This window comes from Tenebrio molitor, chromosome 2 (assembly GCF_963966145.1).
Source record: "Tenebrio molitor chromosome 2, icTenMoli1.1, whole genome shotgun sequence".
NCBI classification, from domain to species: Eukaryota; Metazoa; Arthropoda; class Insecta; order Coleoptera; family Tenebrionidae; genus Tenebrio; species Tenebrio molitor.
Window position 1 is genome coordinate 14,751,146 of NC_091047.1, and position 13,308 is coordinate 14,764,453.

The 13,308-nt window shown below is 37.7% G+C and overlaps 1 protein-coding gene across 2 annotated transcripts; it reads left to right on the forward strand.

The window, feature by feature from the left end:
- The first annotated feature begins 2,038 nt into the window (after nt 1–2,038).
- Nucleotides 2,039–11,266, forward strand: LOC138122959 (transcription factor Sox-11-A-like). Of its 2 annotated transcripts, none has more exons than XM_069037403.1 (2): nt 2,039–2,655; nt 8,524–11,266. In XM_069037403.1, exon 2 carries the CDS (start codon nt 8,560–8,562, stop codon nt 9,340–9,342), a length of 783 nt encoding a protein of 260 aa, XP_068893504.1. In that variant the 5' UTR covers nt 2,039–2,655; nt 8,524–8,559; the 3' UTR covers nt 9,343–11,266. The 2 variants fall into 2 exon arrangements, with proteins under 2 accessions (XP_068893504.1, XP_068893503.1); XM_069037402.1 differs by having other exon boundaries at nt 2,040–2,746.
- The last annotated feature ends 2,042 nt before the right edge of the window (nt 11,267–13,308 follow it).

The window sequence follows — 13,308 nt, forward strand, 5'->3', positions numbered from 1 at the left end:
TGTAAATAAAAATATAAAGTAACTCACATTTTACCAGCGAATTTACTGCCAGTAATACCTTCTACAGCGTGATCAACAATGACTGAGTCTGTTGGTAATGAAACAATTGAAAATACTGGTGATTTTTGTCTAGTAATTTGCACTGACCACGCACTGACCGGATTTTTTAACTTGAGATGACATTAAAAACATTCTTGGTTATGCAGGTTATGCTTATACTATTACAAAAATGAACCTTCGTTGGTAAATTTTAAATTTGCCAAATTTCATTGTTACCAACAGACTCAGTCATTCTTGATCACCCCGTAGCTTGCCTCAAATTTTTGATAATTCGTGATATTTTAACCAGCCCTATAAAGAAAACATTAGTTTTAAAATTAAAGAGAATATGTAGTATCAAAATTTATAATCACAAGAGTTCAGTTTATCGCCATAATTATTTACAATGAATAATTAAACATGTAAATTTGTCAAATAAACCATGTGTCTACAACCATAATCGCATTAGGAGACAAAAACTGCTCTACTTATTTTTCTACAAAGAAGTTGTTGAAATTTGAAACCATAATTAATAAAGCTATTATAAAACAAGCTAATTTAATAAAGTGGCCAAATTTCAAACAATAAAACTAGAATAATTTCAGTTAAAAATAAACTGAATAAAACAGATTAAACATTTTTGCTAATTTGTATGAACAAGGTTGCAGTTTTTTCCATTTTTAAAATTATCTGTAGTAAAATTCACATTTTTCTTTTGATTCATGTTGTTCGTTCTTTTCTTAACAAACTAATTGACAAGATGTCATTGCAATAATTTAAGTTTAAAGTAGTTATACATAAGCTAGTAGTTATATTAAGCTAGAACCCTGAAATTTTAAATGAGCTTAGGACTCATTAAAAGCTACTTATCAAATTAAAAACAAAGAAAAATATACATAAGTTTTCAAAATACCAAGCCAACTTGATTTTTTTTAAATGGGAACATGGGTTAAATGGGGCATCGTTAAAAAGCTTTTTTTTTATTAAATGATACCGTGCGATCAAATAAAAAAAAGTAGGCGAAAATGGTGTTTTGAACCAATCAAAGCATCAGAATAGCACAATCCAGGTAACTCGATTTTTTTTTAATTGATCGCACGTTATAATAGGTTTAGTGATTTGTTCGACATAATCTTAGAAAAAAATTAAAACTTAATTAAAACAAAATGAAAACACGTCCGATATATCTTTTATACGTTAACATTTTCTTCTACATATTTTCAAATGTTATTTTTTAAATTAAAACATGGGGAGTAGAATCACGTTTGCCTAGAAAATTATTATTTCCTTTATTTTGAAAAACGTGATGATAGTTGTTCGAAAGTTTATCACTATTACAAATTTGTTTGGGTTAATTATTTTTTGCATTATGGAAATTTAATTGGATTTGATTATTAAAAAATACGCAGTAATCCAGCGGCGAAATAAATATTTTATCAACTTCGTAAATTCTCCATAAAACGGTGTTTTGTCAATTTTTGTGAATTAATAATAATTCAAGTACGCCAATGGCACGATCAAGCATGACTGTTGTCAAATATCTCGCGAACTCAAGGCTGAGGCGAGTCCTAGTTTATTAATAATACTACATTATTAACAGATACAAAAAAACAACTTATAAACTCTTTTAATTTTGAAACAACGTGATAAACTTTTTTCAACTGTTTTTATTTATCTGTTTATAATGATGACGATAGGCTTCTTGCTTTCATTACAAAACTCCGGAAGACACAACTCTAAAATCTTTTTAGTGATCCTCTCGCTCTGAAGACGCATCCTGTTTACTAAGCATTTCCAAAATTTATTTTTACAGTTAATTGTCTTAGAACGACTTATTTGTTGATATATTTTGATTATGATTATAACCAGTTTAATATTTCCTCCGTGGTTTCGTGTGCGAAGCTGTACAGTGACGCCCCTCACAGTCGCGGTGAAAACCTCAACTACAGCGTAAACGTGGTGGGAGACGGAGATTTACTCGAATTCAAGTTTCAGCTTCGGTCAGTGCCAGTACGGTCGTTAACAGTTGTGGGAGGAAGTTGTTAACGTTGTTGACGCGTCACTGCTCGCAAAATAATTTTTTATCAACATTTCGATTATTTTCAGTCTCTCAAAGTATAAACTGATATTGTGCTTTTTTCGCTAGTCAGACTTGGAGACAACGATAAAGATAATAAATACATACATAATAAACTTTTGTGAAAAAAGGGCGATAAGCGTGAGTAAAGTGTAAGAACGTTCGAAAATTGATTTTGAAAGGTAAAAAAAAGTTCTGAAAGGATTATTGTGTTTAAACGGGTTCATCAGCTGGATAGCATCAGCAAAACGCATGCTCTCCCCACTCCGGCCGCGGTGGGGATAAACAGCTGAGAAGGAGATACACACCGAAAACATCAAGTTCAGCTTGTCAGTTGCGTTGTCGTCGTGATAGTATCGGTTGCAAATATGCTAAGTTTAGTCGAGTGTGTATGCACTTGAGAACTTAGACAAATTTTATGAAAACGAAGTCGGTAGTTACTTGACTGTTCCGCCCGCCACCAAGTGTGAAGTGAATGTGTACTTAGTTTTCCATTTTTTTTTGGATATGGTGCCTCAACAAAACATGGATTCATCCAGGTCAGAAACTCCGATTAGTAGTGTTGTGCCCAAATTCGGCTCGCAACTAGTTGACAAAAATTCAGCAACACCCTACTCTGATGCCACTCAGGTAGGTCGAAATTTTCCCTAAGAGTCAAGTTTAGACGCGAGTATCGCATTAATCTCCGCACGTGTCGCTATTCCAATTTCGTGCGATAATGAAAAAATGTGCGCTATGATAGTGATTAATACCGAGTGTGATGGGAAAAAGCTCCGCTCCGGTAGGAGCCCCGGACCGGAAACTCCGAGCATCAACCAAAGTTACAGACGCTGACTAGTCGAAAAGGAGCTGAGTAACGATTCGATTAGTCGAGTTAACAAATGTGACTAGTCAAAAATGTCTAGTATCATACAAATCGGTCCGTTTCGCTGAAGAGTTTTCATGTTTCAGTATGGTAAACGACGCTTAATAAATGTCGAGACGACCCGTTCACATTTAAATTTGCTCTCTCTCCTGCACGAAGGTTGCCAATTTTTCGCACGTGTGCATTTTCCAGACGGGAATGTAAAGGACGACGTCCTGTTTCCTCTTCGAAATGTAAAATCCCGAGTCGACGGATGCGTTCAGGCAAGTACCGACACGGGACGTGGCGAGTCGCTACAATAAAAACGCGAACCCCAGAAAATTGAAAAATGAAAAACGAGTGAATTGTATCGAACGGCGTCGTTTCCGGGAAAAGGGAAAACAAGATATACCTTGTAGTGATCGCGGATAGCATATGGACTCGTTACAAGTTGCGACCAGTCCGTTTCGACATACGATCAGCTGCTGAGGTGTTTGGCTTTTTCAAGGTCTCTGACTCACGTCGCGAGTAGATACAGTGCACGATGTTGAAAAAATTGTAATTGTAACCTTTACGACCGCGGAAATAAAATTTCAACCTTGATTTTTCAAAGCGGATCGTGTTAGGTTGCGACCAGTCGAAAAATGAAGTTCGGCTCAAAGTCGCAAGTAAGTATGTATCTGGCGTATGGTCGGTAACAAGTGACATTTAGCGACGAATCAGACGGTTCCGTCGAGTTTAATCGTGGAAAATGTATTTTTGTCTTGAGATGCCGCCCGTTAGAAACTGGATTTCGTTAGAAAAGTGACGGAATAAAATTTACGCCCAAGTTGCGGGGAAAGTTCGCGCTGCAACAGCGTTCTCGCAAATTATGCAACTAAACGCGCTATCGGGCTCTGCCAAGCAAAACGGACTAAATAAAATATTAGCCTCGTTTTATTCCAATGAATTACAAATTATTAACACGAAATTAAACGAGCGGCCCGGCGGAAAACAAATCATTAAACCATTTTTTACGAACGGCCCGGTCCTAATTATTTATTTATTCGGTTCTCGCCGACAGAACTCTTCTCCTAATTACAAGTATTCAAATTAGTCAATTTCGTATAATTAGTCCTAACTTTAGTATTATTAGATGTGTGTGGGACTAATAATTTGGCCGTTTGAAACGGGTTTCGGGCCGCACATTCGTCCTCTCCTGTCACAATATTGACGAAAACGTAAAAATCCGACGACGTTTTCCGTTCCGTAAATATTTGCGCCGTTCGACCAGTAAATAGTAAATCACGAAAGTTTTGCGGTTGGGAGGCGCGCGGTAAAAAACGTAGTTTTTTACGGCGATCCAGTAGTCCATGAACCGCATGACCTGCTGCGATCTACCTCATATCTCTGTTAGTTGTTTAGTCGTGCTGTTGTTTCTCGAGGCACCTTGATTTATTCCGAAAACCAGTTCTTGCAGCACGATGCTCTCTTAAGTGTGGTTATTAGATATTTTATATTCCGTGTTTTATTGCACCGACGATTATGATTCTCTCGTGATAAATGAGGAGACGGACTGTGAGATATTGCCAAGGTTTTGTGTACAATTTTCAATTACCCATCTATTATTTTCTATAGACTTATCGGTACCGTTAGCGCGCCGCCGTCTTCCTGTAGGGCTTCGACTCTCGAGTTCTCCCGTCCACAAAAAAAAGATGATCGATCTTGATGGATCGAGCTCACAATCATTAGTTTTGGTCTGAAAACAGCGATCGCCTCTTCCATTAAAAACTTTCATCGTCGCTGTCAAGTCGGAATTAAATCGCATCTTGCATCGAAAACAGGATCGACTTTAATCTGAATTTGGGAAACGCCGAAAACGTTTCCAACTTAATTAGAATGTGTCCCTTTTCCTCTCGGGGGTTTTGACGTAATTGGGTGGCGTAGAAATGCGCTCTGGAAAAATGTAATCTCTTCGGTGGGTACAAGTGTAGAAATTACGCGTTTCCGGCCCGGAAGTGATAACGTTGGTATCGTTGCTGGAAGGTCGAAATAACATCGTGGAGGCCTTGTTGTGTTTACATTTTGGTACTTCACCGATGAATCAGGAAGCGGAACGACCTCAAGAAAAACGGCGCCGTTATCGTATCATTGCCTGAGGTGGAACGCGGAAAATCGCACAATCGGACCAAATTATCGGCCCTCTAATATGACAAAAGTTTACTGTTCTGGAACAATCGCGGCATTTTTATTTTATCTTGAAGACCTTCCAACCGACACGCTTCTTTGAATTTGTTGTCACCAAATGACACCGCACAGGCGACATGACAATTTCTTTTTTTTTTTTCTTTGAAATTTCGATTTGTCTAACTGGCTTTTAACTCGTAAAACTCAGATACTAAATTACCGGCGACTGTTCTGCTGTTAACATCTTTTCGCACCATGCATGTTTGTATCGCTAAAACCGACAGGAAATTAAGATTGCTGGAGCAAATTTATTGTTTGTGTTGTGAGCGGCGATAGTAACTTTGAAACTCCCAACAAAGATTAGTCGGTTCACTTTAAAGACCATTTTTGTGCAACCCGACCGTTAATTAAACCAATACCGTAACGAGCGTGCGGAATTCAAAAATGCTAGTGCATTTATGCAGTTGCGTTTTAAACACTGCCGACCGAAAATCGATACACAATTTCGTATAGATTAAAGTTAGCCGTGGACGGTTCACTAGCTAATCACGCCCCCTGGTGGCATCTCTGACAACGCGTTACGGCCATTTTAATTACCCTAATGACCGGACTAACAGCTTCCTCTAATCGGATTAAGCCAGGATGCTTATAAGTGTGTTATCATTTATAATATCCTTATCTGGACGTGTTTTCGAATGTGTATATTGCGGCACAATCTGCGTCGCCTAATGCCGACTCGGAACCCGTGTCACTAAGCTGCAAATTAAATGCCTAAAATTTGTATTAATTTGCAAAAAAACAAATCATTTAATTTGTGATTTTTGTTGTCGCCGTGAGGATAACGATATCGTGTGAAAAGTAATTGCATATGATACATAAAATAGTACCGTAAACAACAGTTCGAGAATATTGTTCTCTAGATGGCGCTGCAATTGCCAGTTGAGACGATCAAGTGTCAAGTGCAAGTTACTTGTTTGAACTTGTTTAAATTCTAATTTGACACCCAAAAAATTTTACAGCGATTGGAAATTAAACTCGCATTTGTGGCCAGTTAATAATTTGTATACGACTTTGAAACAATATTTGTAAAATTAACTGCGCGTTGGATAACACAAAATTAAAATATTGCCTAAATCGCTTTATTCTTATTCTGCATATTGATGTTAAGCAACGTTTCGTGTAATTTATAGTCGGACCTATTATAAGCATGTAAACAGGATAAAAAAATCATCAATTAATAAAGATCATCATTAATTCGTTATCCCACGCCGTGCATATACGGATTTACGCTGTAAACGTGACGTTTGTTGCGCGTAAATTCAACGTTGAAGAAGAGTTTCCATAAATCATTTGATTCGAGCTCTGTAAATCAGTAAACATCATTATTTTCATGGAGAATTCACTTATTTTGTTGTGATAGTTAGGATACGATTATATCAATTGTGAGTAAAGAGTACTTGGGCAGTGTAGGTATATTATGTAATTAATACCAGAAGGATGCAAAATTGAAGTGGGTTTACTGGAACAAAAATACATATGTAGTTTTATTTTTGTGATCGATTGCTGCACCGCACTCGTGCATTAACTGCTGTCGCAATAAAAACTAATTAAAGCCTGTTGTAATTGTAAGTACCTACTCATATTTTTAATTTTCGTCTGTTCATCGAAGCGTTTCAAATCGGCATAATTATCAAACTGGGCCAAGGTGCAGAGTTGGCAATGCTTTCCCATCATCGCTAGATCTAATTAAAACGTTTCGCAATTCCATTATGGTAAATTCGAGGGTAAATTAATGCGTTAAAACCGAAACTTTAGCGTCGATGAGGTGACGCACTTGACTCGAGGTTGTTCTTGTTGTCATTGTGCATTGTTTATTTCGTGCTTCCGGGTGTGCGTTTACGATTCGATCCGATGTCAAAGAGGCGGAAGTCCACCTCACGCATTCCGGAAGGTGTTTTTTTTTGGTGGCAATCTGAAAACTCGAGGATTGCGAGTGTGTCGTTTCGGGGTGCAATTAACCAGTCGAAGTTGGGGCGAATGGGGCGCACGGGCCGCGTGAAAAATCAAAATTATATATTCAATGAACGGTGGCAAAAACATGCAAACTCATCGGCTCGTGCGTGAGCAACATGCGAATGGGCCTGTGCGTGTCCGCCATGACAGAGGCGCCACACGTGACCCGAATATGTCATGCGAAAACCGTTCAGCTGTTCAAGGGACAACTCGGCGACCTTAATGCCCCTATTTACCTAAGAGAGCGGGTCATCTTCCTTCTCGCGACGATGGGTGGCGCGCTTTTATGTTATTTTCTTCTGCAAGGTTTCAACAACTAGGACACAGGAGGATTTATCCTTGGACTGTTTGCAACGTGAAACCCCCATCGAGTCGTTGTTGTGTGAAGCTTTCTCGGGCTTTCATTGTAACACTTTCATAACTCTATTGCTAAAAGCTTGTTTTTCCATTTACACTAAAGCAATTACTCTAAAATCTTATTCTGCCGTTTTTGTATTTTCCACGTTACAATTTCTCTGATGTTAATATAACTGACTGAAACGGCTTGATGAAAATGAACGATAATTTTCGGCTTGGAGCCGCCACTCAATATAATTAAAATAAAGGGGGGAAGTCGGAATGTTTTGCTTTTTCGCAAATTAGTCTCTAACTCGTGCTTGGTAAATATAACACGCACTTCAGCTTCTGTCGTGGCTTTTTAAGGAAACAAAGAGGTTCTCAATGACAACGCTTGTACCGGCTCGGCACTTTAATCAACAAAACAAACATGATTAAATGCACGGGGTGATTCGTGTTCACAAAATTCACAGATTAATCGGATTTATTACTCATCAGAAAATTCGATCCAGATCTAACATTCCCTCAAGTGTGAACAAATCTGTTACGAAGGAAGCAACAACAATGCAATAGGTTAATTTTTTGCAATGGCGGATAATCAAGTTTGTAGTTTGTCAAAATGGGTTCAGTGTTCCGCTTGGCGTCAGATGTCTATAGGTATTTCTAGTGGAAATTTATGTTGTGGAACATTTATTGCATTTTTTAATCCCTACGCACGTGTTGTAAAAATTATATCCGTACGATAATCACGTATGTCGTCGAATCCTTGATACGAGGTGAACGTGAAGACTACGTTTGGCGTGCGATTTCCGGGTTTGCGCATGAGATGAGAGTCGCTCGTGAAAGGACACTAGCCGTATTTGGACAGTATTGTATCTGTTTGTCCTTGGTCGATGTTGTTTGGATATATCGAGCGATTAAAAGAATGTCTGCACACTATCCGGTCAAAGCCATCGCCTAACAATTTTTTTTTTGTGATACAAAGTCGTTTCATATTTTTGACCGCTTGTTTTATGAGTTTTATAAAGATGTTTCTCTCTTGTTGCAGACAAAGAAAAATAATCCAAATCACATCAAAAGACCGATGAACGCGTTCATGGTTTGGTCTCAGATCGAGCGTAGAAAAATATGTGAAGTTCAACCTGACATGCACAATGCAGAGATTTCAAAAAAGCTTGGTCGTCGCTGGAAAGAATTGAAAGACGATGAACGTCAGCCTTTTATCGAAGAAGCAGAAAGGCTAAGGCAACTCCATCAAAGGGAGTATCCTGATTACAAGTACCGTCCTAGGAAAAAGACGTCAAAGCCAGCCCCAAAAACGACAGCTTCGAACAAGAAATCATCAAAAAAGTCTTCTAAAGTTCACAAGAATGATAACAACAACAACACGAGTAATAATAACAATTCTCTGGTGAAAGAACGACTGTTCGCAAGGCGTACGGCTGTACCGGAGTCAACGGCTTCAAAACTGAAAGAACGACTAGACCTATCATCGCCGGTGATGACGCCAGTACCACTGCCACCTGTGAGCATTCTGGCAAAGGTGCCATCTAGTCCCTCGTGCGATATTCCCGATTCCCCGGAGAGCGCCACCATTTACGACGATTCTTTGGCGCCGCTCCACCACGACGCCGAAGACAGGCTCACCCACGGATCCACTGCCACCCTCGACGACCTGGACAGGATCGAAGATTTCAATCTGCTGCAGCCGATGGAAATCGACTTGCAGGAATTGGCAGACATCGAGATCCTGGACGGCGGATCCAACGGGTCCGGTTCGCACCTGGACTTCGATTGTCCAAGGGACATCCCCATATTCTCCAGTCTGGGAGATTCACCTTGGAGCGACGGCATGTTCATCTGTTGAGAAAGGAGACTATAAGACTGTGTTAATTCATAATTCGTGTGTTGGCCCATACAATCAACGTTATCATCTTATGTAAAGATGCATACCTAGTACACACGCGCATCGATCGAACATTCGGTGCAGTCCAGTCGAAGCGGTCGCACAGTGTTGCTCCACCAGCTCAATAATTGTCGAACCGGCCGCGTCGACAATATTTTATATTAATAATAATAATAATAATGATAATGATTATTGTTATTTAACCCCGATAAATGATCTCATCTTGTGTTTATTTTTTATATTTATCATATAGTAGCGCGTCGCCGTTTCGTTCATTCGGTTCATCACCATACGTATTCCCGGATTCAACCAGTTGTTAGTGCCTAGCTCAGTATGATATGTCGGACATTACCCGGGTCGCCCGTCATTAGTTTTGATACATGTAAAATCCCTTCGACCGCCATTTTGTACATTGTTGGTGGCGATGGGACACAAAATCAGGCTGTGATTCATCTGTTTGATGACCAATATTTAGTTGTCAAAAGTCAGTGTAGTTTTTGCAGTTTTTCCGCCTCCAGCTTTACTAATTAGTTCGGGCGCATTTAGCGACGACGGCAAACAGCTGATTGTTTCGTTACTGCCAACCGCGAACGCAACGTTTGGTTTTTTACTCACCATTTATCTTATTGTCTCATCGTTTGTTCATTTAAAAAAAATATATATATTTGTTTTCAGATTCGTTCGTCCAGAATTGTACTTAATGGTCCTAAAATCTTGTACAGCTGTAAGGTTATTTAAGTGAGCACTGTGGGTTTGTTAGAGGTAGGAGTTGATATTAACAGTAAGATATCCAAATAGGCTATAGGGTTGTTTGTGCTGCTGCTGTCAACGACTCGGGCATTCGGTTTTACTTTATTATCCACTAAACTCTGTTGCACATAATATTGTTTCTCTCGTTGCTCCGTTCCATCAAGATTTACAGATGTCAGTGCTTTATGGCCATGTTTTACATATACGCTTAAAAACCTGTTTCCGTTCTATAACATTTCAAAGTCAATGCACAAACTTTGTAACGAGATAAAGATAGCGTAAAACATTTTTTCAAATTTACAAAAATAGAGTAGCGAGCGACATCGATATTCTTCTATAATATGATATTGAGGCACGACCAACGCTCTACGTGTGCTTTCAATGTACTAGATTAACTTTACGATAATATTTAAAGTTAGATCGGACTGTCCGTATTATAAGAGTTTTCGAATTTTAAAATTTTATGAGGCCTGGTACAGTATGAAAATGTAGAATATAACATATTCGGTGTATTTTTGTACCCAATGTTTGTTCACGCGATGCAAGCGCAGAGTTGGCTGGGACATGTCGCTGACTGACTTAGATTGTAGGTTTTTGTGTTGAGCTGTACTGGTTATGAGCTACGAGTCGATAATAAACTTCTTTTTTTGTTCGTCGCCGTTCTTTGGTTCGACTGTCTTCAAGAACTCGGCTCTGCTCTTGTATTTCGCGCTATGTATATAACATGTATAGATTTGCTCATGTAAAAATTGTTTTTGTTGAAACGTACTGTTTATGCAATCATTTTAAATCATTGCAATAACTATCGCTACAAGTCTGTCTTGGACGGCATCTTACTGTGGACTCGTCGCGCAAATGACGTCACAGTTCGGCGTCGAACCAGACACTATTGTAAAAATGTTACTTTTTGTGGCATTGTTGACCCTTTTTGTTCTGGTAAACGATTGAGAGATTACAAATTTAGCAATATTTTTGCATATTACCTTGATGTATCATAAAATCCCCGCATTTTTGTAGACCCATGTATTATATTCATATTACTATATTGAAGTTATTATATAGTGTGTAAATTTTGTATTGTAGTTGCTGTTAAATATATTAATTATATGGCCAATAAAAGATTTTTTCAATTTAATTCTCGAAATAATTTCACTCACCGACCAACTCTTTTCAACTTCGCATACCTAATAACCAAGTGGAACAACTCAAAGTGCATTATTAATTAAGGGAGATAATTGTATTTGATAAACTCCGTACCAACACAACACCACTAAAATCCGACAGCTCTGCAGGAACGACAGTCTTGACGTAACTAAACCGTATTCGCGATAATGGAGGATTTTGGAGTGCAGATTCACGTCGGGTGCGATTTATGAATCAAATTTAATTTGGTCTGATGGCATTTGGTGAAATTAAAATCGTCCCCTTGTAATGCTGAAATAATAACATTGCTACACGTAGATTATAAAGTGTAATCTTAATAGGGGGCTTATATTTTACAGCTTGTTGTTTTAGAGCCACTAAATACAAGCTCTACGCTGCTAAAGTTTGACGATAACTGCTTCTCGTCACCGCGGTCTCCTTAGTTTATGGTACAGTTAACGACATTCCGTGAAAATTGAAATATTTAATGTTCCGAGCTTTTCCGCCTCGTGCTTTTAATAATATATTAATGTAAAACGATTATAATTTGTTTATTCATCATTTTTTACGCGGCCCATTTATTTTACAATAACTGAACCGGAAATAATTCACAGTAAGCCACAATTTTCGTTTAAAATTTGTGTAAAACATTAAATATTTTTTAAACACGCAAACCGAATGATTGACTATTACTGAACGTATTTTGTGTGACAAAATTCATGGTTTTCAAAATAATGCTTTGCATCTAGTTTACAAATTTAACAAAAAATTGTTAAATTCATTTTGAAACAGCACAATGAGAACGGACAATGTATTTTAAACAGATAAACCCGCCGGCGTTCTCAGCTTAGTAATAATGCGAAGCAACTTCATACCAACATAAAAACAAATGTTGTAAACCACTAACTATACACTGTATAAATGAAATAATTTATTCTAATGCGTGTTTATTTGTTTTCTAATTAACAATACATCCATAATCATCTTTCAACAACACAGAAAACCATAAATATTTGGTGGTGATGATAATCCCACAGACGTAATAACACAATGTATTTTCGTGAAAATCAAATTAAGTTATAACACTACAGTAGGTAACTATGTCTAGTTTATAATAGAACACAAATGCACATACATGTTTTTTATTCTCTTAACAATTTAAAATAAACTGGAACAATTAATATTTCTTGTTAACCTCCATCTCCTAGAGAGTTTCCAATCACCTTAGTCGTATAGTCGCAATTTTATTTATTCTAGACAATTCTACCTAAAGACAAGCAGCGTTACATATTAATGTTAAGATCGAATATTTAAAACTTGATTTATTGATTACGACAAAAAATTGTTTTACTTTTTTTTTAAATATATGTATGTATGTACATATTTACATATATGCACTTATGCAGTCTCTTCATATTTCACAACATTAACAAACAATCTTATATCCTAAAAGCGTCCGAATGCTTCCTTTCAAAATGTATTAAAACCCGGCTGGACTCTTTTATTGGTGTCTTAAGTTTGTTTTCTAGTCGATCCGACATCAATTTCGAAAACAAATAGTGGTCGCTTGGGACCTGGTTAGAACCCGTTGACATGAAGCACAGTTTGAGACAGATTGTTACGTCGATTTTCTTTAAGAATATACCTACACCAATCTAGAAGTGTAATCCCCGGTGACGATGACGTTACCAGTTGCAAAGGTTCCTTATGGTTAAAGAAAACGGTGGTCAAGACTATCGATTCTCTTTTGGACACTATGTACTATAATTTTTGAAAGAACACATCTTTGCTAATTCATTGGTACGAGATCGAAAAGAATCAACTGCAAAATGCGGTTGCTGCAAATACGAGACAACATTTTTGGAAAAATCGTTTTTGAGCATTTTGACGTTTTGATTTAGATTAGAAACACTACTACACAAGCGATCTTAAAATGCAAATTGTTAATTTTTCCGTGTTCATGCAGGATCCGTATTAATACTTACCTACGCAGTGTAAGTGTTATGTGTTTCATTGGCTTGTAACAAAATTATT

Bases quoted from the DNA above. Each gene is read 5' to 3' on its own strand.
- LOC138122959 (XM_069037402.1), top strand. From the start codon at position 2,624: ATGGTGCCTCAACAAAACATGGATTCATCCAGGTCAGAAACTCCGATT. The intron at 2,747-8,523 runs GTAGGTCGAAAT...CTCTTGTTGCAG, and splicing joins CCTACTCTGATGCCACTCAG to ACAAAGAAAAATAATCCAAA.